Below are 22,962 nucleotides of genomic sequence, written 5' to 3'. Positions count from 1 at the left end.
GACTCAGCTATTTAAAAAGCCCAAAGGAAAAAGCGCATCCCCTTTCTGGGCCTCAGTTTTCTCACCCATAAAACGAAGAGGTGAGACAAGACAAGGGACGTCACTTCAAGCTCTCACTCTGCATGAGGCTGGAAACAAGAGTCCAAGGCTGGTGTGCAGAGAGCCGGCACCTTCCTAATTCACGAGCAGGCAAAGGGAGTTGGCCCTTCAGCTTACACCTTACTGCTGGTAGGACCAGAAGGAGATTTTCCCCAAGGATTTTTTAGAACTCTGTCAAGTACTTTAAATTCCTCCCTTTGAGTCAGATACACTTACTCCACAAAAAAAAAAGACAAGCCAGAAAGTCCTCCTATCACTAGCTTATCTTGTGAGATGCTACTTTTTTTCTTTTTCTTTTTTTTTTTTTTTTTTGTCTTTTGTCTTTTTAGGGCCACACCCGCGGCATATGGAGGTTCCCAGGCTAGGGGTCTAATCAGAGCTGCAGCTGCTGGCCACACCACAGCCACAGTAACGCCAGATCCAAGCCGTGTCTGCAACCCACACCACAGCTCACAGCACTACCGGATCCTTAACCCACTGAGTGAGGCCAGGGATCGAACCCACAACCTCATGGCTCCTGGTCAGATTCGTTTCTGCTGTGCTACAACAGGAACTCCAGATGCTGCCTTAATAAAAAGAAACCAAACTCCAGCTTGATGGGGGCCAGGTGGTGGGGGGGTGCTTTGTGAGGAGGGGCCATCAGCACTGAGGCTGCTGTTGCCAAGGGCTGGCTGTGGGCAGGTCCTGTGTACACAGCTCCCTTTCATCCTGCAAAGCAGGCCCAGCTGTAATTTACACATGGAAGAACTGAAGGCTCAGAGAGGTTACACAACTTGCCTATGATCATTCAGCTGGTGGAGGCTGTAACTGGGTCCAAATCCAGGTCGAGATCCAAAGCCCATGTTTTTCCACCCCATGGGGCCCCTGCTGTGCTGCACACTGTGTAGTCAGAATGGCTCTTAACAGCTCCTAGAGGGGAAACTGAGTCCTGCTGACAAAAGCTGAGGATCCTGGGAGGTCGAGGAGGGCTGCTGAGAAGCAAGTTGGGAGTCTCTAACCCACTACCAGATCCCCTTGCAGTTTTACCATGCCTTGACAAAGAACAGCTTTGCTTTAAATGGTTTTATTAAAAATTGTACCAATTGATGGGGAAAAGATACACACACATATATGCATGTGAAAAACATAAAGCCAAATATTCTGTACAGGTTTAAAAACAATGGGTTCCTATCCCCTCCCCCTCTCTCCTGTTTCTCCTCCAGAGGCGGAAGGCCTAGAACCCAGGACAGCTAATCTGGGGTGGACAAAATGCTACATTCTCACTGGGTCTCCCCCTGGCAGTCCCTGCGGACCCAGGGATGGGGGCAGCCCGGTGGGCAATGCTCTCAGAGCAGGGAGAGGCGCTGGCTCCTGTGCAGAGATTGAGGCTATGCAGACAGAAGCCTGCATGGGCCTGAGCACCTTCAGCCCCAGAAGCTGACACATCTGTGGAAGAGCACAGCTTTCTCTATTCCTTCAAGGCTCATAGTCCCCACCAGCCCTGAAGTGCCAACTACCCACAGCTTCCCCAGAGGCTTCACCGGCTGACGGGTTAACTCCTTGCCGGAACGAGTCTGGCCAGCATGGTCTCTCACCAAGGAGTCCCCGCCTACACACAGAGGGCTCCAAAGCTTCCACTGGCCTGGGCTGCAGCACTGGTTTGCAGAAACCCCACAGAGCCCACAGCATCCGAAGCACCTGCTTCTGCTGCTCTCCACACCCCCTATTCCACTTTATCAAATCCCCTCAAATGAGACAAGCTCTCAAGTTCTCAGCGTGCTCCTTGCTGACCAGGAAAGTCACAGTGGCTCCCCCAGACTCCAGTGGAGGCCCTGGCTGGACTATCCCCAACAACCCCTTCCCTGCCATACCCAGGCCAGACCCACCCTTGGATGGGGCTGGGTTGCTGGGGACAGAAAGACAAGTCAGCAGGCCCCTCTGAGCACTTGGAACATGCCTGCCACATAAGCCCCCACCACAGACCCACTTCCTTAGGGGCTCATGAGGGCACTGGGAGGTGATATTTTTCTCAGACTGAGCAGGAAAAAGGCCACAGGGCCAGCTCTCCAGCAGCTCAGACTCTGAAGAAGGCAAAGGCAGGGGCCAGGCTGGCCAGAGGGAATTCCCTCCCCAGTTCTGTCTACTGGCTTCCAGAAACCCCTATGCTGGGGTTCTGAATTAGAAGGGCTGTTTTGACCCTGAATATCAGGCTTCCCTTCCTCCAGGGTGTTCCTACCCATGGAGGAGGTTTCCAGCCCGCCTCCCACTGCCTCCCCCCACCCTCACCAGCAAACCACAAAAGCTCCACAAGTCTTCAGCTGGTTACAGGTCAGGAGCCAGGTCAGACTCTCTCTCCCTCTAAATCAGATTCTCCACCCACTAACCAGAGACAGCCAAGCTCCTGGGGGTGGGGGAGGGGGAGAGGGGGCCCAGGGGGAGGGATGTGTCCCCTGAGGTTGGACCTGAGGAATGTTCAGACCAATTCACTAGGCAGAGGGGGAAGGGGCCAGTCTCCATCACCAGGCCAATTAAAAACAGTCAGCCAGGAGGAACCTCTCTCCCTCCTGGGGCTACTCTCCCAGTTACCTCTCAGGTTCGGAGGGGAGGAGGGAGGAGGGACATTTTACATTTTGCCCTGGCTTGCTTCGGATAGTGAGTGAATTGCTGGCTTCACAGAAGATGGAGACAGTGCAGTCAGATCAATCTCCATCACACCCTAGGCTGGATGTTCATGTGAGCTCATCAAAGTCTGGGCTCAGTTCTCAGGACAGGCCACAGGACATCCTGCCCACACCTGGCAAGGTCTCTGAAGCTGGTTTTATCTCAGCAGTAAGGCCTGGACCAGCTACTTGCTCCTTCGCTTATCACGTGGAAAGTCTGCTGAGAGAGGGTAAAAGCGGCTGGTAGAAACAATCCTGGTTTTCTTGTGTGTATCACTCAAACATATACCAGCAGCCTGCCCCTCACAGCCATGGTCCAGAAGAGGGGAAAATAACACATGTCCTATGCACATCAAAAAAATGGAAAAATGGGAAAGCTGGATTGCACAATGGCCAGCATGTCCCAGTGCCAGTCTTCACGCCTGTTTCCTGGATTCCTTCTGATAAGGAGGAACCCATCTTCTTAGCAGACAAACCATGGTACACACCCTGAGAATATGATTCTGGCCAAGAACAGGTTAACACCTCCAGGACATCGAAGCAGAACAAAACAAAGGCTAATGCACAGTTTGAAGCCCCTCTCCTCTGAGGCACTGTGAGCCCAGAGGGCACCTCTGTGCAAATTAGGAAAGGCACGCTTTCCTGTGAGACACAGCCCTACATGAGGGCACAGAGCTTAGTGAGCAGAGCATGGGCTGGATCCTAGCTTCCATTATCTTCCTCTGCAGGTGCCCTTGTGCAGTGAACAACCTGCCCAACCATACATCCAGAAGATCGATGTGTCCTTCAACAGTAACGAAGATCTCCTCTCTGCAGAATTAGAGGAGCCTGGGCTTGTTTAGATTTGAGAGTCTACCCTGGACTCCTCCAATTTTCTTGGGTAGCCCTGGGGTCTTCTCTGCCCAGGGAAACTATCTTTTCTTTGGGCCTTACTTCACTGTTAGCACCAAGGTTAACTTTTCTTGCATATGCAAAAATGATAAATGTAATTTCTAGGTGTCTGGTTAACAGATTCCCTGGTTCTTTTCAGATTACCAGTCTGCTCTCAGAGCTGCCAGACTGGTTGCTTTAAATTCTCTCCATTAGTGCCACAGCAGGGAGAGAAGCGAAGTTCAGAGGCAGCTGATCCTGCTGAGTTCCAGAGCACGCCTTTCTAGCCTGGCTGGAAGTTGAGGGAAGACAGGAAATGTGTACCCAGCTTTGACGGTTCGGCACTCTAATCTCTGTTACTCTAAAAGACACATTTCAGCTGACAAAGCCAGTGTGCTGGCTTCTTCCTGTATCCCACTAGGTGTAAGAAAGGAATGGGGATAAAAGGGAGGAGGTATGTGGTTTCCAAGGAAACCAAGGGGGCTGGGTTCCTCCAGGGCTGCTTCTTACAGGTGGGGTGGCCACCATGTTTCCCAGCACCACTGCAATCTTGTCCCTTTGGGCCCTAGAGTGCTGCCACTGGGGGTGGGATGTAGTCTGTTGGCTGGGTCTTTTGAAAGAAGCGCTAACAAAGGCACAGGCTGCTGGCTACAGCACGTTGACTGGCTATTTGGCTCATCCATGGGTTGACACCCAGCCAGTCCCCGGCAGCCAGAGGTGGCAGTGGTTCTGCACCTTGGGACCATTCCTGGAGCTTCCAAATGGGACCAAGTCAGACATAAGGTCGACCCAGAAATTTGATTCATTTTTGCGGCATGTTTAAGGGGCCCTTGGAGAAACCCAACCCTCCCTGAGGTCTGCTGGAGATGACAAGGGCTGGGCAAGAATCCCTGAGCCCTTGGGGCAGGTGATGGCTGGGCCCCATGAGAACCCAGACACAGAACTGGCTGACCAGCCTAGAGAGGTTGCCATGCACAGCTGGAAAGCCCCTGGCTGAGGCCCTGGGGGGGGTTAGTTAAAGCAGTGTGACCGTCAGATCTGGGTCCCATCCATGGCGGAAGGCTGATAGATTTGGTGGAACCAGGAGTCAAACCAAGTTCCTGTGGCAAAACCACAGTCCGCTCGCTGGGGCACATCACTAGCCGGTCGTCTTCAACCACTGAGGACTGAGGATCTCCTTGTCCAAGCCCTTGGGGGTTCCCACATCACAGACACATCAGCCTCTACTTCAACAGTGTTTGACAAAGGCCCCCCATTCCTGGTTGAGGCCCTGAACAGGGAAAAAGGTCCCACTTGGGTATGTCTTATGTACACAGAGGGGAATTATTAAAATAAAAACCACAAAATGATAACGACTTCCTAAAACACAGTGTCAGTCCTTGCCGATGTCCTTCCGTGGTGCCCCATGCGAAGAGGGCAGCCCAGCCTCACCTGGGACCTGCCCCATTCCTGTTCTCATCTCCATGCAAAGCGAGGTTGTGTAGAAACAGGAGGATTTGCCACCACACACGATTTTGGTTCTGCTGGTGCTAAAAGGGAAAAAAAAAAAATCAACCTGATTCCTGAAGCCAGCCTTAGATGACTTCTTATCATTTCCAATCAAAGTTCAGATCTACACGTCTCAGGGTGGCACTTTAATCCCATCAGGACAGCAAACTTGGGGAGGGGGGTAGGGGGGGACTGGGAGAGATGAGAGAAGTGACATGAGGGGGAGATAGCTGAGTTCTCCAAAAACAACTGCAGTGTGAACATTAAAAAGAAAAGACCAGGCTCTTTATGCACTGTGCACAAGAGGATTAAACTTTTTCTCCTGCTTGCAGGATTTTCCAGAGTTTAGCCAAGTGCTGCTTTTAATCAGATTGGCTCCTGAGCCCCTCAAACCTCAGCTGCATGAACAACAAACTTTCTTCAGAAAGAAAGAGAAGAAGTGCCCCCCTCTCTCCCCCAACTCCAAAGTAACACAGAGAACAAGGGGGAAAAGGGGGGAGCCTCCATCTGCAAGTGATTTGACACTGTGAAGGTCAAAGGGTTAATCTTCAATTTAAACCACACTGCTGAGGCAGCAAAAATCTGATTTCATCCAGTGCAAACACGCACACACACACACTGACACACACACACACACTTGTGCGCCTGCCCTCTCTCCCTTCCCAGCATCTCCAGCTCAGTGCTGCCCTTTTTATAGCTGCTCTTGACAGTAAGCCATAAATAATCCTTCTTGGAGTGCTTTCCTACTGACTGGAGCCAATTAAACGTTAAGCAAGAACATACTTGAAAACAAAACAAAAACAAAGAATGCACACTACTCTCTGGAGGTTATCCCAGGTCCTACTGTCAGGCAGGGAAGCTGGGGGCAAAGGTCAGGGGTTAGTGGCTCACAGGATTGTGGCTGGTGCCCCGCCCACACAGGTACCATTTCCCAGGGGCCAACAGAAGCCTAGAGGGGACTGAGGGACCCTGGAAGAGGCAGTCTTTGTTCTCTCTTTGTCTGCCAGGGCCAGAGCCCTCTCCGTGGGGGTTCTTGGTGCACAGGAGAATAAAAACCTAGTGTGTGCAGAAAGGAGCCAGCACAGAGGTTGGACTTGGATTGCCCTAGTGGCCCAGGCAGCAGGTACCTTTATGTGAAGTGTGTATGTGTGTGTGCTGGGGGCTGGAACCCCTGCTGTCTTTAACCACAGGCCCCCACCCCCACCTGCCACCAGGCAACTCCTAGTCAGATGTGAAGAGGTTAGAGGGAGTGACAGAACTGGAAAGGGAGCCTGGGGCTCCCTGATTCCCAGAACTTCGCAGGTAAGTCTGGCCCTGGCCTCCCTGACCTGTCCGCAGGCAACGGTGCAGGTGCTGGGCTCCCTGTCACCCTGCCTCAGGCCACAAAGAGAAGAGAGGTGAGATGTCATTGGAGGCAGACCTCAGGGCTCAGGGAGGTATTGTCTCCCACCCCCACTTGTGTGGCAAGAGCAATCCTCTTCCCTTGCAGAAGGGGAGACTGGCAAACGACCCAGAAAGCGGAGGCATGGCTCCTGCTAGGAGAGGAAGAGGGGGATGGGGTGTGCCATGGAGGAGGCCTGGCAGACTGTGACTGGGGGGACTGGTGGCTTCCTCGTGTTTTGTAAACAAAGACGAGTAAAAAGAGGAAACGTACCCAGCTTAACAAAATCTGGTTAGAGTAAAGCAGCGTGAAAATGGACTCAGCTGCAAACCTGAAGACTCAGGCCTGCCTGCAGCAGCTGGGCAGAGCACCCCCCTCCTCCTGCTTCCCCTCTCCAGCTGCTGCCCAGGACAGGTGCAAAGGTCACGGGGTGGAACAGGAGGAAAAGCCAGGAAAAGACTGGTCCCAGGAGAAGCCAGTCTGCTGGAATTCCGAGGCTCCTCGAGTGCTTGTTTGAAAAGGCCAAATAACAATAACAACCATGATCCTAACAATAACTGTAAATCGAGTGTACCAGGCTTGAGCGTTTTACATCCTTGCTTTTCAAAATGTGATCCCCGGACCAGCAGTTGCAGCATCAGCTGGGAGCTTAAGCAGAAATGTAGACATACTGAATCAGAATGTGTTTTTTTTGTTTGTTTGTTCTTTTGTTTTTTGTCTTTTTATGGCCAAACATGCAGCATATGGAGGTTCCCAGGCCAGGGGTCCAATCGGAGTTACAGCTGCCAGCCTACACCACAGCCACAACGCCAGATCCGAGCCGCATCTGCAACCTACACCACAGCTCATGGCAACCCCGGATCCTTAACCCACTGAGTGAGGCTAGGGATCGAACCTGCATCTTCATGGATATTAGTCGGGTTCATTCCTGCTGAGCCACAATAAGAACTTCCCAGAATGTGCACTTTTAACAAGACTGTCTGACACACCAGATACAAGAAGCACTGCTCTATATACATTAAACTCCTTTGGTCCTCTCAACAACCCCATGAGGTGTGTATGTATGTATATATATATATATATATAAAATCATACCCATTTTACAGATGAGATCATTGAAAGATTTAGGTAACTTGGTCACATAGCTAGTAAGTAGCAAGGGCTGGACTAAATCCAGACCACCTGGCCCTAGAGCAATGTCCTTACCCATTATCACTAGGCTCCAAGTTCTACCACATTCCTTTCTTTATACCAAAGCAGACCCTCTATCAACTCCCTCTCTAAAAAAATTTGAAAACAGCTCAAGGGCCAAAGAAGGGAGATCCCAAGTCTATGATTTGGGGCGTGGCCCAATCCCATCTCTGTATGCCTCAGTTTCTCCCCAAATTCTCTTAATGGAGGCCACCTGCTACCTGGGTAACTTCCTAGGCCTTGCAGTCTCTGGGGATGAGGCAATGGAGTGCCCTTACTCCAAGCATCTGGGGGTGTGGGGGAACCCAGAGGCAGTTGTGGGCTGGAAAGTGCTCTCAGATGGGAAGGCTGAGGTCTTGCTGAGAGACACAGACATGTCGAGGTGCACACAGGCCCACACTCAGGAAAGACCTGGGTCCTGTGCCTCTCCCTGTGACAGGCCCCAGGTTTCCTGAATCAGCAAAGAAGGCACTCTGGGCAGCAGATGGCTCCCCAGGCTGAGTCAGAGAACCTGGTAGCCTGGGGTCTCCCACAGCCCTGTGTCTTTACTCGCCTAGTAAGTGAACTGCCAGTGGGGTATTAGCTCAGTGGTTCCCAAACCCAACTGCATCATAAAATCCACTGAGGTGCTATTGCAATTACAGTCTTCAGGTCCCACTAAGACCAACTGGGACAGAATCTTCAGGGAAGAGATCCAGGAATTTGCGTACTAAACAAGCTCCCTGAGTGACATTTTTAAAAACCAGGAAGTCGGAGTTCCTGCTGTGGCTCAGCAGTAAGGAACCCAACTAGCATCCAAGAGGACTCAGGTTTGGTCCCTGGTCTTGCTCAGTGGGTTAAGGATCTAGCGTTGCCATAAGCTGTGGTATAGGTCGCAGATGCGGCTCGGATCTGGCGTTGCTGTGGCATAGGCTGGCAGCTGTGGGGTAGGCCAGCAGCTGTAGCTCTGACTTGACCCCTGGCCTGGGAACTTCCATATGCAAGCAAAAAAATAAAAAATAGATAAAATAAAATCAGAAGTAGCATTTATCATCTTTTTTAGTCATAAAAGTAATACATGCTAACTGTGGAAAAACTGGAAAATACAAAACATCAAGAGAAAAAGGAAATCACTCATGAGCCTACAGCCTGGAAGAAAGCACTTCATGATGTGGTATTTTCTTCAGTCTCTTTCTATCCCTTCCCACCAGAGCAATAACTCGGCCAAGCTGGAGGTAAAACCTGCCCAGGTGCCTCCAAGGCAGCCAGGCCACAGCCAGGCATTTGGAAACCACAGAGGTGCTTTCCAACCCAAAAGTTTGGCAATTTGGAGTTTGTCATCCTCAATTACCCTTAGAATCATAACTCAGAGCTCCAATAACTGAATCCAGTCAGGCTGGAAGAGGATCTGGGTGGGCCTAGAGTGTAAGCCACCTAGGACGGGGTTGAGCTGGCTGCCGTGGCAGCCAGGAGACAAGAAGGGCAGGTCTCCTGCCCTAGTAACCCCTTCTGTGAGCACCTGCAGATGACATAGCCCACTCAGCCTTCTCCCACCACAGGGCAGCCCCCGAAAGGCCATTTTTGGAAAGGAAACCAAAGTGCCACATTGCAGGAGAATCAAAGAATGCCGTGATTATGAGCAACAACAATAAATAAAACATTTTTTAACAAATTCAACAAAAGGACCTGACGAGAAAGGAAAGAAAAAGGACTTGAAGGGAGGCCAGGGAGAGAAACAGTCAGAAGGAAGGAAGTCAACATTCACCCAACAGGATGAGGTACACAAAGACACCGAAACACCAGAGCACGTGGCTCCTTCCAGGAGAGGGTGTTGGGGGGCGGGGGGGGGGAGAAGGAAGGGGGAAGCAGGAAAGGGGAGGCCTGGCCTCTGACTCTCAGGCACCTGGCAAGGCACCCAGTGCATAATCTTTAATCAGTGCGTGCAGACCCCTGGCGCAAGGCCCAGCTCTCCCAGACTGGCTTGGGACCCCTCAAAGTCTGGGAACCTGCAAAGAATAGCAGTTCCCAGAATGCACAGCCAGGGTGCCCTCAGGGGTAGGAGATTGGGGCTCAGGAGATGGGAAGCTGATGGGAATTTAAGCTCAGCCCAGAACTCTCAAATTCAGTCGAGAGAGGAGGACCAAGACGAGGGGAGGACCAAGACGTGGAAGGAAAGAATAGAGGTGAATGCCCCAAGGGAAGAGGGATCCTCACATAGTAGATAAAAATATTCTCTGCAGTTAAGAGAACACAACCAGGCATGAGAGACCTAGGGCATTCTTCTTTCAGGCCTCCTGTCTTTTCTGTGGTCAGGGGATGAAGGCAGTCCATTGATGAGTGCCCAAGTCACCCCCACTGTTGCAAGGCACTGCGACTGAATACCCGGTCATTCGTCCTGCATGACAGGGAACACGTAGTGCACATAGTAGGTATTCAACAAGCATGCTGGCCTGACTACAGAACAGTCGCCTTGCAAGATAACCCACCTGTCTGAAGCCAGGAACAACTGATGTCTGGCCAGGTCTAAAGATGTACTTGATGTGATAGAATCAGCATCTTGCCTAGAGAGAGGCCTAGCTAGTAAAAGGCGCCTTTTTTTTTTTTTTTTTTTAAAGAACTGGCGGTGGTGGCTGACAAGGTTGAATTACACAAATCAAACTCTGTTTCATCCCACATGGCCTCTGCCCTAAGCACAAAGAGTGTTCCTTGCCCTCCCCAGATAAGCATCTCCCTCTGTCTCTCCTCCCACTTCAGATCCAATTCACACCCTCTGGGGACTCTGCATGTCACCAGTGTACCAGATGCTCCAGCAAGAGCCAATACACCCCAAAGAATTCAAGGAAGGAGCAAAGCTACAGTGTAGCCCAGATTGAAAAGAACCTAATACACAAAATGGACATTTACCAAACATGTAGCAATTTACAACATCTCATCTTAAAAGAGAGTTTTTTGCCATGATCTGTTTTTGTCCCCCACAAAGATCTGGGACATAGGAAGGGCAGATATTACTTTCAATCCCATGCTACAGATGGGGAAGCAAAGGCTCAGAAAAGTTACCCCAAGCAAGTTAGCTGGGAGGGGGTGACTTCTATGACCCCCAACTCTGACTCCCCAGAGCTGTTTTTTCACTTGCATATTACAGTGTGTTTGTTCACATTATCAAAATGGTATTAACTTTTCAAAGAGAGTCGCCACCTAACTACTCCCCTAGTATGTTTAAAGAAATTGTTTCCAGATCATTAACTATTTAGTAAAGATGCTGTGGACCAGAAAAAAATAAACCTTTCAGAAGCAGAGCTAATTGAAATTCAAACAGAAATAAAGCTGAGACAGGTCAGAAATTATAACTTCAGGTCATGTTCTGAAACCATGTTCAGTTTCTTTCAAATACAGCATTGTAGATAACCCTGCTATACAGGGAAATACACTCTCTATAAAGTGATGTTTTCCTACCTCTTCTCTTTTCCCCATAACATGCCAAACTCACTGCAGTGAGGCTAAAGGACAGAGTCTTGCCTTTGAGAACAGAAATACAGAACTAAGGGAGACTTAAGGAAAATTCTATATGAAAAGAGTTGGGAAGATGTTTCTCTGCAATCCAGCAAGCTTTTATCAGGTAACCAACTGAGCTAAGAGTTATGAAGGACACAAAGATGAACACGATGTAAGCCTTGTCCTCAAATATCTTACGATCTGAAGGGGAGAAAAGCAAGAACACAGAACACAGTTTTGCAGGAGGACAAGTTGGGTCCGGGTGGTAAGCGGAAGCGCCATCATAATCTCACTTTCTGGGCTGTGCTTGCCAAGGAGTAGGGATGAGTGATGGGAAGACAGTAGTTTCAGGATCAATCAGATCTGCACGGCTCCCAGCTCAGCCACGGACAGTGTCATCTCAACTCTCTGAGCCCCAGCTTCCGATAACATGGGGATAACGGGGTCTCAAAGTACAACATTGCTATGGTGATAAGATGAGAAAAATGTATGTAAAGCAGGGGGCCAGTGGCTGCCCTGAGTAGCTCCCCTCTGCCTGGTGAGGACATGGAAAACCCGGGCCTGATTCCACTTTGCCCCTCAACACCCTCAGCTCAGAGTGCCTGCCCGAGGAGCACTGTCCTCTAAGCAGACTCATGAGGGTCCTGGGGAAACCCCTGACTTTTCACTGAGATGGGCCATGGCAGCCAGAGGCATGCAGGCTCATCATTCCAGGCTGCTAAGCTGTGCAAAGGATTCTGAAAAAATGAACTGCCCCCTGTTCACTTTTGACCCAGATACCCAAAGAATGAGCAACGTGGCAAAAAGGAAAAGGGAAAAAATACTCCGTGCCAAGAGCCTTCCTCAGGCCAGCCAGCAGGGCTAACAGGACGATGAGGCCACTGGCCGCCACCATGGCAACACCCACCACTTTTCTAAAGAAGAGAGGGCAGCCTGGGGCCCACAGGTTCTCAGTCAAAGACAGGGGGGCATCCTCTAACATAACTAGAGGTCACCACCTTCAGCTACTGGGGGCTGGAGGGAGAGGGTTGTGTGTGCCACCCGTGTCCCCAAAGCCTTGTGCTACACCATCACCGCCCAGAGGTAGGAAGTATGGAGGCCCTTACCCAGCTTCCCTGGGGATGGCTCTGTCTCCCCCAGTCTGAGAATGGCTCCATCCAACAGTTGGGCAACTTCTTAAGAACTCGGGGAGGAAGAGGGGTGTGTGCCCTCCGGTCAAAAGTAAGAGAGAGAGGAGATGGAGGAGGGGGCAGGTCTGTTGTGAGTCTACACAGGCTGTGGAAAAGGACCCCCATTCTCTGACTCCCAACCTGGGGCCTTTGCAGCTGACTGTTTCCATCCCTCCAGGGGCCAGTCCCTGGACAGAACAAGGAGGGACCCTGCTCCTCACCCTGTACACTGACTGTGCTTGTACTGGTCATGGAACATGCCCTCTTGGCTGCCAGACCTAGATCAAAAGGCAAACCAGACGTTTTTCATCTTTCTTTTCTAGTGCCTCCCCCAAGGCCTTCCCTCCCATCACCCCCTCTGAAATAAAAGAAAAGCCAACCCCATCCCCATGGCTTGCCTTGGAGGGGAGGGAAGGAACTGTCCGGAACCACAAGGCCCTTCTCCTGGAAGAGAGAGTAGTCAGGTGCAGAGCTGTGTGGGGAACTCAGCTCTAGTCAGCCACGCTGATGACTCAGAAGCTAAATATAGCGAGCGATATAAACAGAGCCAGCCACAGAGCAAACACAGGGCCCCCAAACCCCGGCACTGGCTCTCACGCACGCACGGCGCTCTCCAGGGCCCCTCCCCCAGCATCACTCTTCCCACTGTCCCAGCGGGACCTCCCACTCCTGGGACATAGGCTGTTTCCAGAGGGACCCCTCTCATTCTAGGGAGAATCTCTGGGGCCCCTGCCGAGGGCTGCCCATCTAGAGTCTAAACAACTTTATTAGTCAGAGTCTGAGCTCCAAGAAAACCACTCACCAACAAGGACAGCACCCCAAAGGGTAAAAGTAGTCAGGGGCTCCCCAAAGAACCCAGGCTGCTGGCACAAAAGCCACTAGTTAATAAATCATGCAAACACCCCCTTGGGTACAACTTCCAACAGAGCTCCCCAAAAACTATCAAGTCAGGTCTAAACAAAATCCTAAAATCAATCTTTGAAACCATTTCCAAAAGTATTAAACTGCTTATAATTAATACTTATACATATTACTGTTTCCAAAGGGCTTTCACATCAGTTCTGCAAGGTGAGTATGAGGAACTGAGGCTCGGAGAAGTTAAATGATTGGCCTATGGGCACAGAACTCAGAAGTGACAGAGCTGGGATTTGAACCAAGATCATCTGCCTCTAAGTCTACGATCCTTTTTGTGATCTTGTAACTAAAGATGGTTTCAACTGAGTGGCTGAAATTTTTCTCAGATTTCATTTTCCAGAAACTCTAATTACTATTCAGGGAATTTCCAAATCTGACTGTTCTGAATGGAGTCACTCCTGGTCCAAGTGAAAAAGCCATTTCCAACTTGAAGAATTCCAACTCTCCGGTAGCTTGACACACTTAACATTCTACAGTAGCCGCTTTTTTGGAGAATTCTTGGCTTCTTAACATTGTCCAAAAATACCCTACAAATTGCAAGATGGTACCATTGGGAAAGGAGACTTTCCTAGGGGGAGAGAACACCCCCTTCTGTCCATTCTTCGGCTCATGCTGGAGGAGACCATGGCGGGGAGGGAGTGGGAATGGAAAGCAGCTGAGACTCACATTCTGGCCAGAGCAGCCCCTGAGCTCAGGCAGAAAGCAAACCTATACTGTCATCTTTCCTGTAGAGGCTAGACAGACAAGGAACACCAGGGCACCCTCATGGAGCCTCCGTCAAGGCATGCCATGGTCAGCAGGCCACCAGCGGTCACTCGCTGCAGCTGGACAGCTCCCAGGGGAGAAAGAAGGGAATCTTCCACTCCTGACCCAGCCAAAGCAGGTTGGGGATGCATGACCAGGTTTGGAAAGGCTTTTACCTCCAAACACTCTGCCTCCAACTCTCTGGCTGCTGTGGAAACCCAAAGCACTGACATCAAGCACCTTGCTGATGACGCTATCTTCTGCCTCCAATTCCTTGCCCATTGGTCTAGAAAAGCCACCCTGAATGGGTTGATCATGTAACCAGGCTAGACCTCCACCCAGCAAGCTCCTTGAGAAACATGCTGGGGGCGCTTAAGGCCCACAAAAAACAGGCTGCATCTAGGGTCATGCTGATACACTCAGTTTGCCATAATTCCATCCTACAATGCAGTACCACCATCATACCCTTCCCTGTGCTCCACACCTCTTAGGGAGGAGGCTTCCTCTCAGAGAGAAAAAGAGTAACTGAGGTCACTAACCAGGGGCAAAAGGTAAGAACTCACATTCCCTACAGGACTCAGGGACCCATGGCCACTGTCTGGCCCTGGGACACCATCCCAGACCTAAGCAGAGAGGAGATGGCCAGGCCCCTTCAACAATCTTACTGCCTCTTGAGTTGGCTTTTTTGGTTATCTAAACTTGGCTCACAGTGATGGAGTCTGACCCTCATTTTCTAAGGAGAAATGTACAAGGCCAAGGCCCCCACGTCAATAGCCCGGACACTAATTTCTCTGCACAGGGCAGGTGGAAGGGAGCTCGGGGGAGGCAGCTATGCTCAGGGATCAGCCTAACAGATGGGAGTAACTGGGACCTGACAAGTGCAAATGCAGAGGTTGACAGGATTACAGAGCGACAGAAGGAAACAAGCATTAAAGAATACTGCAGTATGCCTGGAATGCTCAGAGGTATTTTCTCACTGATTCTTCACACTCTGATTCTGTGGCATTAGGTCTAATTTACAGAAGAGGAAACAGGCTCTGCAAGGCCAAGTGACTTCTCGGGGGCTAGTAGCTGACAGAGCTGGCATTCAAACCTGGGCCTTCTGACTCTGTATCTGAAGCCTAGAGACTAAATTCCAAGTTACTTTCATCAGTCAGTGTCCCTGACTGCAAAGATGAGGGGCAGGAATAGGGAAAGAAGAGGAAGGATAAGAATGGAAGAGTAAGGAGTTCCTATGTGGTGCAGCAAGTTAAGAACCTGACTAGTATCCATGAGGATGCAGGTTCGATCCCTGGCCCCGCTCAGTGGGTTAAGGATCTGGAATTGCGGTGAGCTGAGGTGTAGGTTGCAGACATGGCTCAGATCTGACATTGCGTAGGCCAGCAGCTACAGCTTTGATTCGACCCCTAGCCTGGGACCCTCAATATGCAGCAGGTGTGGTCATAAAAAATAAACACACAAATAAAGAGATAAATAATATTCTATTTATCTTAGAATGTAAGAATGACAACAGTCTTTTGTAGATAAGACAGATTTAGACATTACTGTCCATAGTAGTCGAGTTCAAAAAATGACTCACTTCTTAAAAGTAGCTGCTCAAAGGGCCAATGCGTGCCAGTGCTCCATCTGCCCCTAGCCATTACCCAGGCCCTTCCCACAGGATGAGCTCCTAGTGAAGTGAGTGGGGGTTGGTGGGGGGGGGTAAAACAAGAGGACTCCTGTGGACAAAAAGCCTGGCTCTCTGCAATGGAAATTTCGGGAAAACCAGCTCTAGGCTAGAAAGGCCTTGCTGGCCAGCCTCCTGCCACAGCCCAGGAGGAGTAGGCAGCTGGCAGGAAGGTGAGAGGCACAGGGAAGTCAGGAGCCAGGAGGGTGTGAGGTGTAGAGTGGGGGAGAATCCTCTGGTTCTCATCTCTTCTCCCCAACTGGGAGGTCCTGGCTGAGAGGACAGCACCTTGTCTAGAGCTGAACCAGGCCCCCAAAGAGACAGCCCTGGATTGGGGTCAATGATGCTACACAGCAAAGAGCAGGGTCAGACCTTGGGTTCAAGGCCACCTTCTCCTGGACAGAACAGAGTCAGGAAGAAAGGGCCCAGGGCTGAGTCCAGTCCTGTGCCAGAGCTCAGCTGGGTTGAGGGGCCCTCCCAGCCTGCTCCCAAGTCTACAGGAGCTCACCCGTGGATGGCAGAACATTCTGGGAAACCACTATTGAGAGATAAAGTCTATTGGGATCGAAGAAAACTGCCTTCCAGATAGTCCTCCAGATGAGCCTGGGAGACCCACAGCCACCGTGTCCTCCTTTAGCTGCAGCTCCGGGACCAGAAGCTGTGAGCTCAGCTCAGCCACAGGCCTACACAACCAGGGTAGAGTGAATGGGCAGGAAGGAGGCCAAGAGGCAGAAATCAAGAATCAGAGTGTGTCCACACATGGACTGAAAGGGAAACTCTAAGCCAAGTTTCCACAGAACAAAGGAGGGAATAGGGGCTGGAGCTTGGAGCCAGAGCAGGCGGCCAGGCTGCCTTATTTACTGTCTAAGCACAGGGCCCCCTTCCCTTCCTGAGGGACTAGGAGAGCCAACAGGATCAGGTCTAGCCCCAAGTTTCCCTCAGAACCCCTTGGCAGAGGCACTAGCAATATCTAACCTCCCCCATGACCTGTTCTCAGGGATCCCTAGGTCAATTTCTCTTCCTCCTGGTGCTGGCCATGGTTTGGCCCTCAATCAAAGCTATTATTACCAATAGCTCTCCCTCTGGTAACCTGAAGTTCCCCATCCTAACCTCAGGGTCTGCCCAATCACGGTGAATTATTTATTCTTTTGATTTCCTGACAGTCACTCACACACACACACACACACACACACACACACACACACACACACACACAGAGCCCACTGGGCCAGGACAACATCCTAGAGGCAGGGGGCATGTTCCTTTCCAGGTGGTGTGCCTGTGCTTCAGCGGTGGCTGTACTAGCCCAGATCCAGCCTCAGGCTCCTCTCTGCGCCTTGGCAGCCATCCAGAAAGCCAGCCCAGGGAGGAAGGGTTAAGCGCCTGGGGGCCGGCCCAGACAGCCGCTGCCGAGCAGGGGCAGCCTCCAGCCTGAAAGCATGGAGGGCCCTGCAGCACGAGCCCGCCAGCCGCCGCCTTTGTGGATAGGCTCTGCCACATGCTCCGCTGACACGCGATGCTCCGCCCTGGCGGGGCTGGTGCCAGGCTGCCGGCCAAGCACCCAGTCGAGCGCCCGGCCGCTGGTCTGGAGAGACTCTCTGAGGTAGTACACACTCCAGAGTCCCCAGCCCTGGTTCCCAGACAGAGACAATGAGGAGCGGCCTCCCCAGCTGGAAAGTGTCAGGTTACAACCGGTTCCACCACTTTCCCCAATGCTGGCCCATCCCTGGTCCTGGTTACCCATTTCCCGGGGCACCCACAACTGTCCAGTTTTACTTGGCCCCTTGAAAATCTTCCCCTTGGGTCTGTGAGGGACCCTTTCCCACCCTGGGCCTCTAGAAGAGACAGCCTGTCAGTCAAGGCTGCAGAAAGCCATCCAGTTCCTTTGGAGGGATGGCAGCATCTCCCACCAGCCTGAGATGAGAGTGGGCAGATAAACAACCTGGATCTCAGAGGTGAAGGCAAAAGCACTCATCTAGTCAGGCCCATGCAGTCCACCAGTCACAAGAGCTTGAGACCAAAACTCTGGCACCTTATCCTTGGGGCCTGGCAGACAGAATTCCTACAGCAGGCCCTAGCCCCCAGCCTCCCTCCCTGCCCCCACCCCACCCGGGGGTGACTTCATTCCCCTCCCCCAATGCCCATGCCTACCTGCTGCATATGAAGCCGATGGAACTGGTCTGCAATGCACTGAAGTTTTCGGGCAATCTGTACCTCTGCTCGATGTTGCCACTGCCCTTCAGGGGGCTGTTCGCCAAGGGGCAAGCCTGCGGGGAAACCGGCAGGGAGAGGGAGCCGGTAGCCAGCATTGCCTGCAAAGACAGACGGCCAGCATCTCAGCCTTCTCTACAACTGCCCATCATCCCCATGCCTGCCACTCCTGGCCGAACCCTAGGGTCGAGGGTACACCCTAGTGTGGGGAGGGAGGGGACTGTAGCCTGCCTTTATGGGACACTCTGCCAAATGTGGACAGCTTGACTTGCCTGCTGCCTAACTCTATGAAAGTTGATGCTGGGGAAAGAGGGGAATGGTCCCTGGCTTCCCTTCAGTTCTCCATTCACTGGCCATGCCATGGCGAAGGTAATAAATGTAGGTGAACTTGCCAACCTTCTGTCCTTATTTACCGAGCTACGCCTGACCACAATTTGTTATTCATTATTCACATAGTGGTAGCAGGCTGAAGCTGTTCTCTGGAAAAGCACTGGAGGCAGCTTTCCAGAGTTCCTGGGTTGAGAAAAGCCAGGGACAGAGAGAGAGAAAAACTAAAAAGGGTCTTCACTTCTTTGTGCAACAGAAGAAGGCTGGTCACAGGCCCTGAAGCTCTGGGCAGTGGCAGAAAAAAATAGGGAGAGAAGACTCCTCAGACCCACAGAAGAGCCAAGTTCCTCGCTGGAGGCAGCCCTGGGCCAGACCTCTAGCTGGCGCCCCTCATTTACCAAGTGCTGGCCACCGAGCTGCCGCTAGGGGCACCCGCCCACCTGCTCCCTTCCTTCCCTCTTCCTGACCTGCCTGCCTTATCCGTCTTCTCAGACTCTAGCCAGAACTGCTTTGCCAGAATTGCCCTACAGGGCAGCTCCCTCTGGGAATAACTGCGGCATCTCCTCAATCTGCTCTATCAGACACAGCGAGATAGCCTCTGAACCTTTCCCCTCCCTCCATAAGCTTTGTGCTAAACGAAGAACACAGTCTGAGTGTCTAACCCTGCCCTTTTGCCAGAGGAGGGGATATTGCTCATAAAACCAACCATTTAAGCCCGCCAATGAAGGGGTCTTGTCTGATTGAGCCTTGGAAACAGCCCCTTTGCTGGCATCAAGCCCAGGCAGGCCCAACCTCTTTCTCCAGTTCCCCTTCCAGGCACAGAAAGTCCCAACTGACAACCAGGGGGCCACCTTCTGCCTTCGGGAACCTTCTCTCCTAGAACAGGCCGGGGTTTTTCCCTTCAGTGTCAATAGCAAGTCACAGATCCCCCAGCCTTTGCCACTGTACGGAAAGGTTCATCACCATCGTGACACAAAAGCCTGGGCCACTCAACAGGCCACAGGATGTAAAAGCCGAGGGCCAGGTACCCTTCTTCCAACCCAAGGTGACACCAGAGACCTAGGGATTTTCCAGGAGGGGGCGAAAGAGCAGAAGTAACGGCAAGACAATGTGCTCTGCTTGGGGCCCGAGGAGCCAGGTGAGCAGCAGTAATAAGCAGAGAGGCAGCAGGTGAGAGTTGAGGCATCAATAACACCTGCTGCTCCGTTTGGGGAAGGAAACAGCAAAGGGCAGGTTTGGGCAGGGAAAGTCCCCTCTTTTCCCCCAGTCTCTAAGGGAGGAGTCTTGAGGCTAAGAGCACTCACCATAAAAGAGTCGCTGGGGTTCCTCAGTCACCCCACAAGGCAGCATGACACCCTGGCTCGGGGAGGCTGGACTGAGAGTCTGGGTGGCCTTGTCTTCCTGGCTGGTGGGTCGAAGCCCAGGGCCACAGCAGTGCGTGAGAGGGAAGAGCTGCAGACGGCTGAGGGGGCAGTCCAGCTGGCTCTGGACAAACGGGTCAGCAGAGACCCTCCTGGGCTGGGTCCCCGGCTCCCCTTCCTCTGGCTGGAACACATCATCCTCCAGCTCCTCCACACACTGAGGTGGCTCCATCTCCCCTGTTAGGGTGCAATGCAAGCATCGGGGAGGCTGCCCCCCACCCAGGCTAAACCTGGAAGGACTCCCCTTCCCTTCCTTCTTTCCTGCTCCCCCTTCTTATCTGGAGAAGTGGGGTCAGGTAACAATGACAGATAACCCTGGAGACAAAGCACACTGCCAAGGGTGACTCCTGCCCCAAATGGGGGCTGCCTTGCTGTGCTGGGACTCTTCACACCTCTTCCCTGGGCCCCTTCAAAGCCACCCTCCCCTTGGCCCCTTCTGACCCAGGCTGGTCACGGTTGTGCAGTTTGACTGCTATTGACTCTGAGCAATAGCAGGGCTATGATCAGCTGCTACAAGCAGGCAAGGTACTTGGAGAAATGTCAACAAGACTAGGCTCTGTGAGTGGCTGTGGGAGGGCAGAGGGCGCTGTGACTGGCTGTACACAAAGTGCTCACAACACACAGACACACACACACACACACACACTCACTCACTCACTGGCCTGAGGAGGAACCACCAAGCTCTCATCTGAGTCTGAGCTGAGCTCCAGGCTCGGAAGCAAAAACAAAAGCCAGCAATCCCAGGGCGGCCAGGTTCCCTCCAAACGGGCTAAGCCCCGCCCAAGACGCTAGTCTCCACCCCCTGCTTGCTCAACACAACAAACAGGCTCCACGATGTGGTAAGAGTGTGTCCTGGGAGAGAGAGGGGAGAAAAACCCAAGTTAGTCATTGCAGCTGCCCTCTCAGCAGAGTAGAGCTGTCTGCCCACCACAGCTTAGCCTTAAAGGGGAGGTCCAGCAGCCAGCAAAGTGGCTAGCCTCCTCCAGTTCAGGCTACTCACTAGTCTTCATGACTTCAAATCTCTCCCCATAGCCTACCATTCCTGCCAGTGCTGAACCTGAGCTTGGTACAACCTGCCTCACAGAAGGAAGTGAAATTCAGCCCTCTCTCTGTGACCTCACTCGCTGCCCAAACTACTCAGGTTGTTGATAGGAGTTTCTTGGTGATAAAGAAGTTCCACTTGCTCCACCTGATGGCTCTTGGAAGTCTCAGCTTGGAGCCACACAGCATCTGAAGTTCCCAAGCCAACCCCCTATAAACACACACCAGGAACCCCTTAGGGTCCCTGGGGCAGTCAGAAAAGCAACCACCTGAACAATTAAGGGTACAGAGAGACAATGTTTGTCACTGCCAGATTTAATTCTATCCCCAGTCTTTTGCCTTTGAAGAACAAGCCAAATGGTCTGTGGGTTGCTAAAGTACTTAAAGAAATCTCAGTTCAATTTGGAAATCTTGGCTTTCTCAAATGCAAGCTCTCTGGGGTGCTTGCTCCAACCCTCCCTCCATCCAATCTTGTCCTTAGCTATCTATGGTCCCATCTCTGCCCTCTTTCCTGGAGAAAGAGGGCAAAACAGACACATGGTATTCTTTGCACTTCCCAAAAGGAGGTGAGAGATCTCCAGCTTATTGGTACCAGAAAACAGGGTTTCCCTCTGAAAGGACCAAAGGCTGTCCGGCCAGTCACCTGGCAGGGGCTTCCCCTTCTGCCCTTCCACCTCCTCTCTGCAAGGCTATCCCAAGCTAAGATGGGGCCCTCCAAAGCGAATCACAAGCAGGACTCATTGTCTGCAGTTTTCCTTTGAAGACTATCACCTCCCCCAACACCTCCCAGCAAAGCCCCAAAGTTCAACCCTGGCATGGGCTGGACAATGGGGGAGGTGCAGCCAGAGGGTGTGGCCCGGCAAGCGTGGGGGGGGACCCTTCCCACTCTCCACAGGAACTGCAGGTGGCTCTTCTGCAAGTGGGAGCCTCCGCAGGGGTGCTAGAAAAAGTCAGGTGTAAACTGGGGTACAGTAAAGAGACCCCTCTCCTCCCCTTCCTCTGAGCTGAAGTGGGGTGTCCAAAGTGGAGGAGAGGACTTCCTAAGAGCACTACCAGAGGAGGCTTTATTCCTAGCAAGGGGACCTAAAGGCTGCAGGAGCCCAGCCCTTAGTACTCTTAACAGGGGTGCTGAATTCGGACTCCTCCCAACAGAAAGCAGTAGCCAGACATTCTGAATCTCCAACAAGGGCTAAAATCTGGGAATGCACACACACATACTCATGCATTCACACAACACACAGCAGACCTGGGTGACTCCAGGAGAGAGTCTCGGCCTCCGAGTCGTGATGCCAGGGCTCCGCGCCAGGGTCCAGCGTGACGAGCACTCGGGGGCTTGGCGCCCAAACTCAATTGGGAAGGAAGGGAAAGCCCAGCTGTTAAGGAGAGGAGTCTTCAGACTCCGCAAGGGTACAGGACGTCCCACAACTCCCTGCCCTACCCCATAGTCAGATCCAGAGGCCGGGCCGTTCTCGGACGCCCAGGTCTGCTCTGCCGTGCACCGCAGGTTCCCCTGCCCACCTGGACTCAACTCCTTGGAGTCTCAAATGCTACTAACCCCAAGTTCCTTCGTGGAGCAGCGCATCTACAAATGGGTTCTGCACCCCTATTCCCGCACCCCAGCGCCCCAGTCCATGGTCACCCCAGATGCCCGAAGCCCAACCCTTCTCCGGCCCTCATGCGCAGCGCGATCCTCTCCCCACTTCCCCAAGGAGGTGCGGTCCAACTCTGCCCGGCCCCCGGTCGCCCGGGCGCTCACCGGGTTGTGGCGGGAGGCGAGAGGCGCGGACAGGGGCGGCGGCAGCAGCGGGCGGGCGGGCGCAGGAGGAGGCCACTCAGCACCTCGCGGTATTGTTTCCAAAATACGCCCGCTCGGGGCATCCCGCAAACAGCTGATGAGGCCCCGCCTCCCACGCGTCACACCGACAGCTGGCCAATGGCGAGTGGAGCCCCAAGTCCTGGGCTGGGCGTCTGCCAGGGACAGTCACGAATATACGAAACTTTCCTTGGAAACACTACAAGGGACCGAGCCAAATTCCGACCTCCTCCAGAAACGCAGTTGGAGCGCGGTCGCCCGCGCAGATTCGGTTCCTAATGCAGGTTCGGGAAGCACCCGCGAGTCCTTGAGTAGAGGGCGCCAAAGTGGCTTTTGCCTTCTCTTTCAAGGGAATGCGCTGAACATTTTTGGCGCGTCCTGAAAGGGAGGGGAAGGAGGAGGAGGGGAGGTTTTAGACACAGCTGGAGGCCTTGGTGGGTGCAGGATGCTGGTGGTCCCTGTGGATTTTGGCCACTGGTGGCAAAGCGTCCTCCTGCCTGCTGGTCAGAAGAAAAC

General features: G+C 52.5%; 1 protein-coding gene across 18 annotated transcripts; it reads right to left on the bottom strand.

Moving 5' to 3' along the window:
• Nucleotides 1-1,146: 1,146 nt before the first annotated feature.
• BMF (Bcl2 modifying factor) lies at nucleotides 1,147-22,520 on the bottom strand. 18 transcript variants are annotated; one of them, XM_084974679.1, is made up of 6 exons: nucleotides 22,189-22,494; nucleotides 21,880-22,006; nucleotides 20,247-20,444; nucleotides 19,476-19,769; nucleotides 17,785-17,945; nucleotides 1,147-5,137 (listed from the first exon to the last, which is right to left on the bottom strand). In XM_084974679.1, the coding sequence occupies exons 3-6, from the start codon at nucleotides 20,278-20,280 to the stop codon at nucleotides 5,036-5,038; spliced, it is 591 nt and encodes a 196-aa protein (XP_084830805.1). In that variant the 5' UTR covers nucleotides 20,281-20,444; nucleotides 21,880-22,006; nucleotides 22,189-22,494; the 3' UTR covers nucleotides 1,147-5,035. The 18 variants fall into 18 exon arrangements, with proteins under 18 accessions (XP_084830805.1, XP_084830796.1, XP_084830849.1 ...); XM_084974670.1 differs by having other exon boundaries at nucleotides 22,390-22,494; XM_084974723.1 differs by having other exon boundaries at nucleotides 17,785-17,900; nucleotides 22,390-22,494.
• Between the last annotated feature and the right edge of the window lie 442 nt (nucleotides 22,521-22,962).

Source organism: Sus scrofa, chromosome 1 (genome assembly GCF_054392235.1).
Source record: "Sus scrofa isolate SSC_HxYL_T2T_F1_AM1 chromosome 1, Sscrofa_HxYL_maternal_Yorkshire_Landrace_v2.0, whole genome shotgun sequence".
In the NCBI taxonomy this organism is placed as follows: Eukaryota; Metazoa; Chordata; class Mammalia; order Artiodactyla; family Suidae; genus Sus; species Sus scrofa.
The sequence above is the reverse complement of the archived record's forward strand: the minus strand, read 5'-3'. Positions and strand labels throughout refer to the sequence as shown.

What these genes read in the sequence shown, in the direction of transcription:
- BMF (XM_084974679.1), bottom strand. Translation starts at nt 20,280, where the DNA reads ATGAGAGCTTGGTGGTTCCTCCTCAGGCCAGTGA. An exon ending in ACCCCAGCGACTCTTTTATG is followed by an intron (nt 17,946 to 19,475) that starts GTGAGTGCTCTT and finishes CTGTCTTTGCAG; the next exon opens with GCAATGCTGGCTACCGGCTC. An exon ending in ATCGGCTTCATATGCAGCAG is followed by an intron (nt 5,138 to 17,784) that starts GTAGGCATGGGC and finishes TTTCCCTTTTAG; the next exon opens with CACCAGCAGAACCAAAATCG.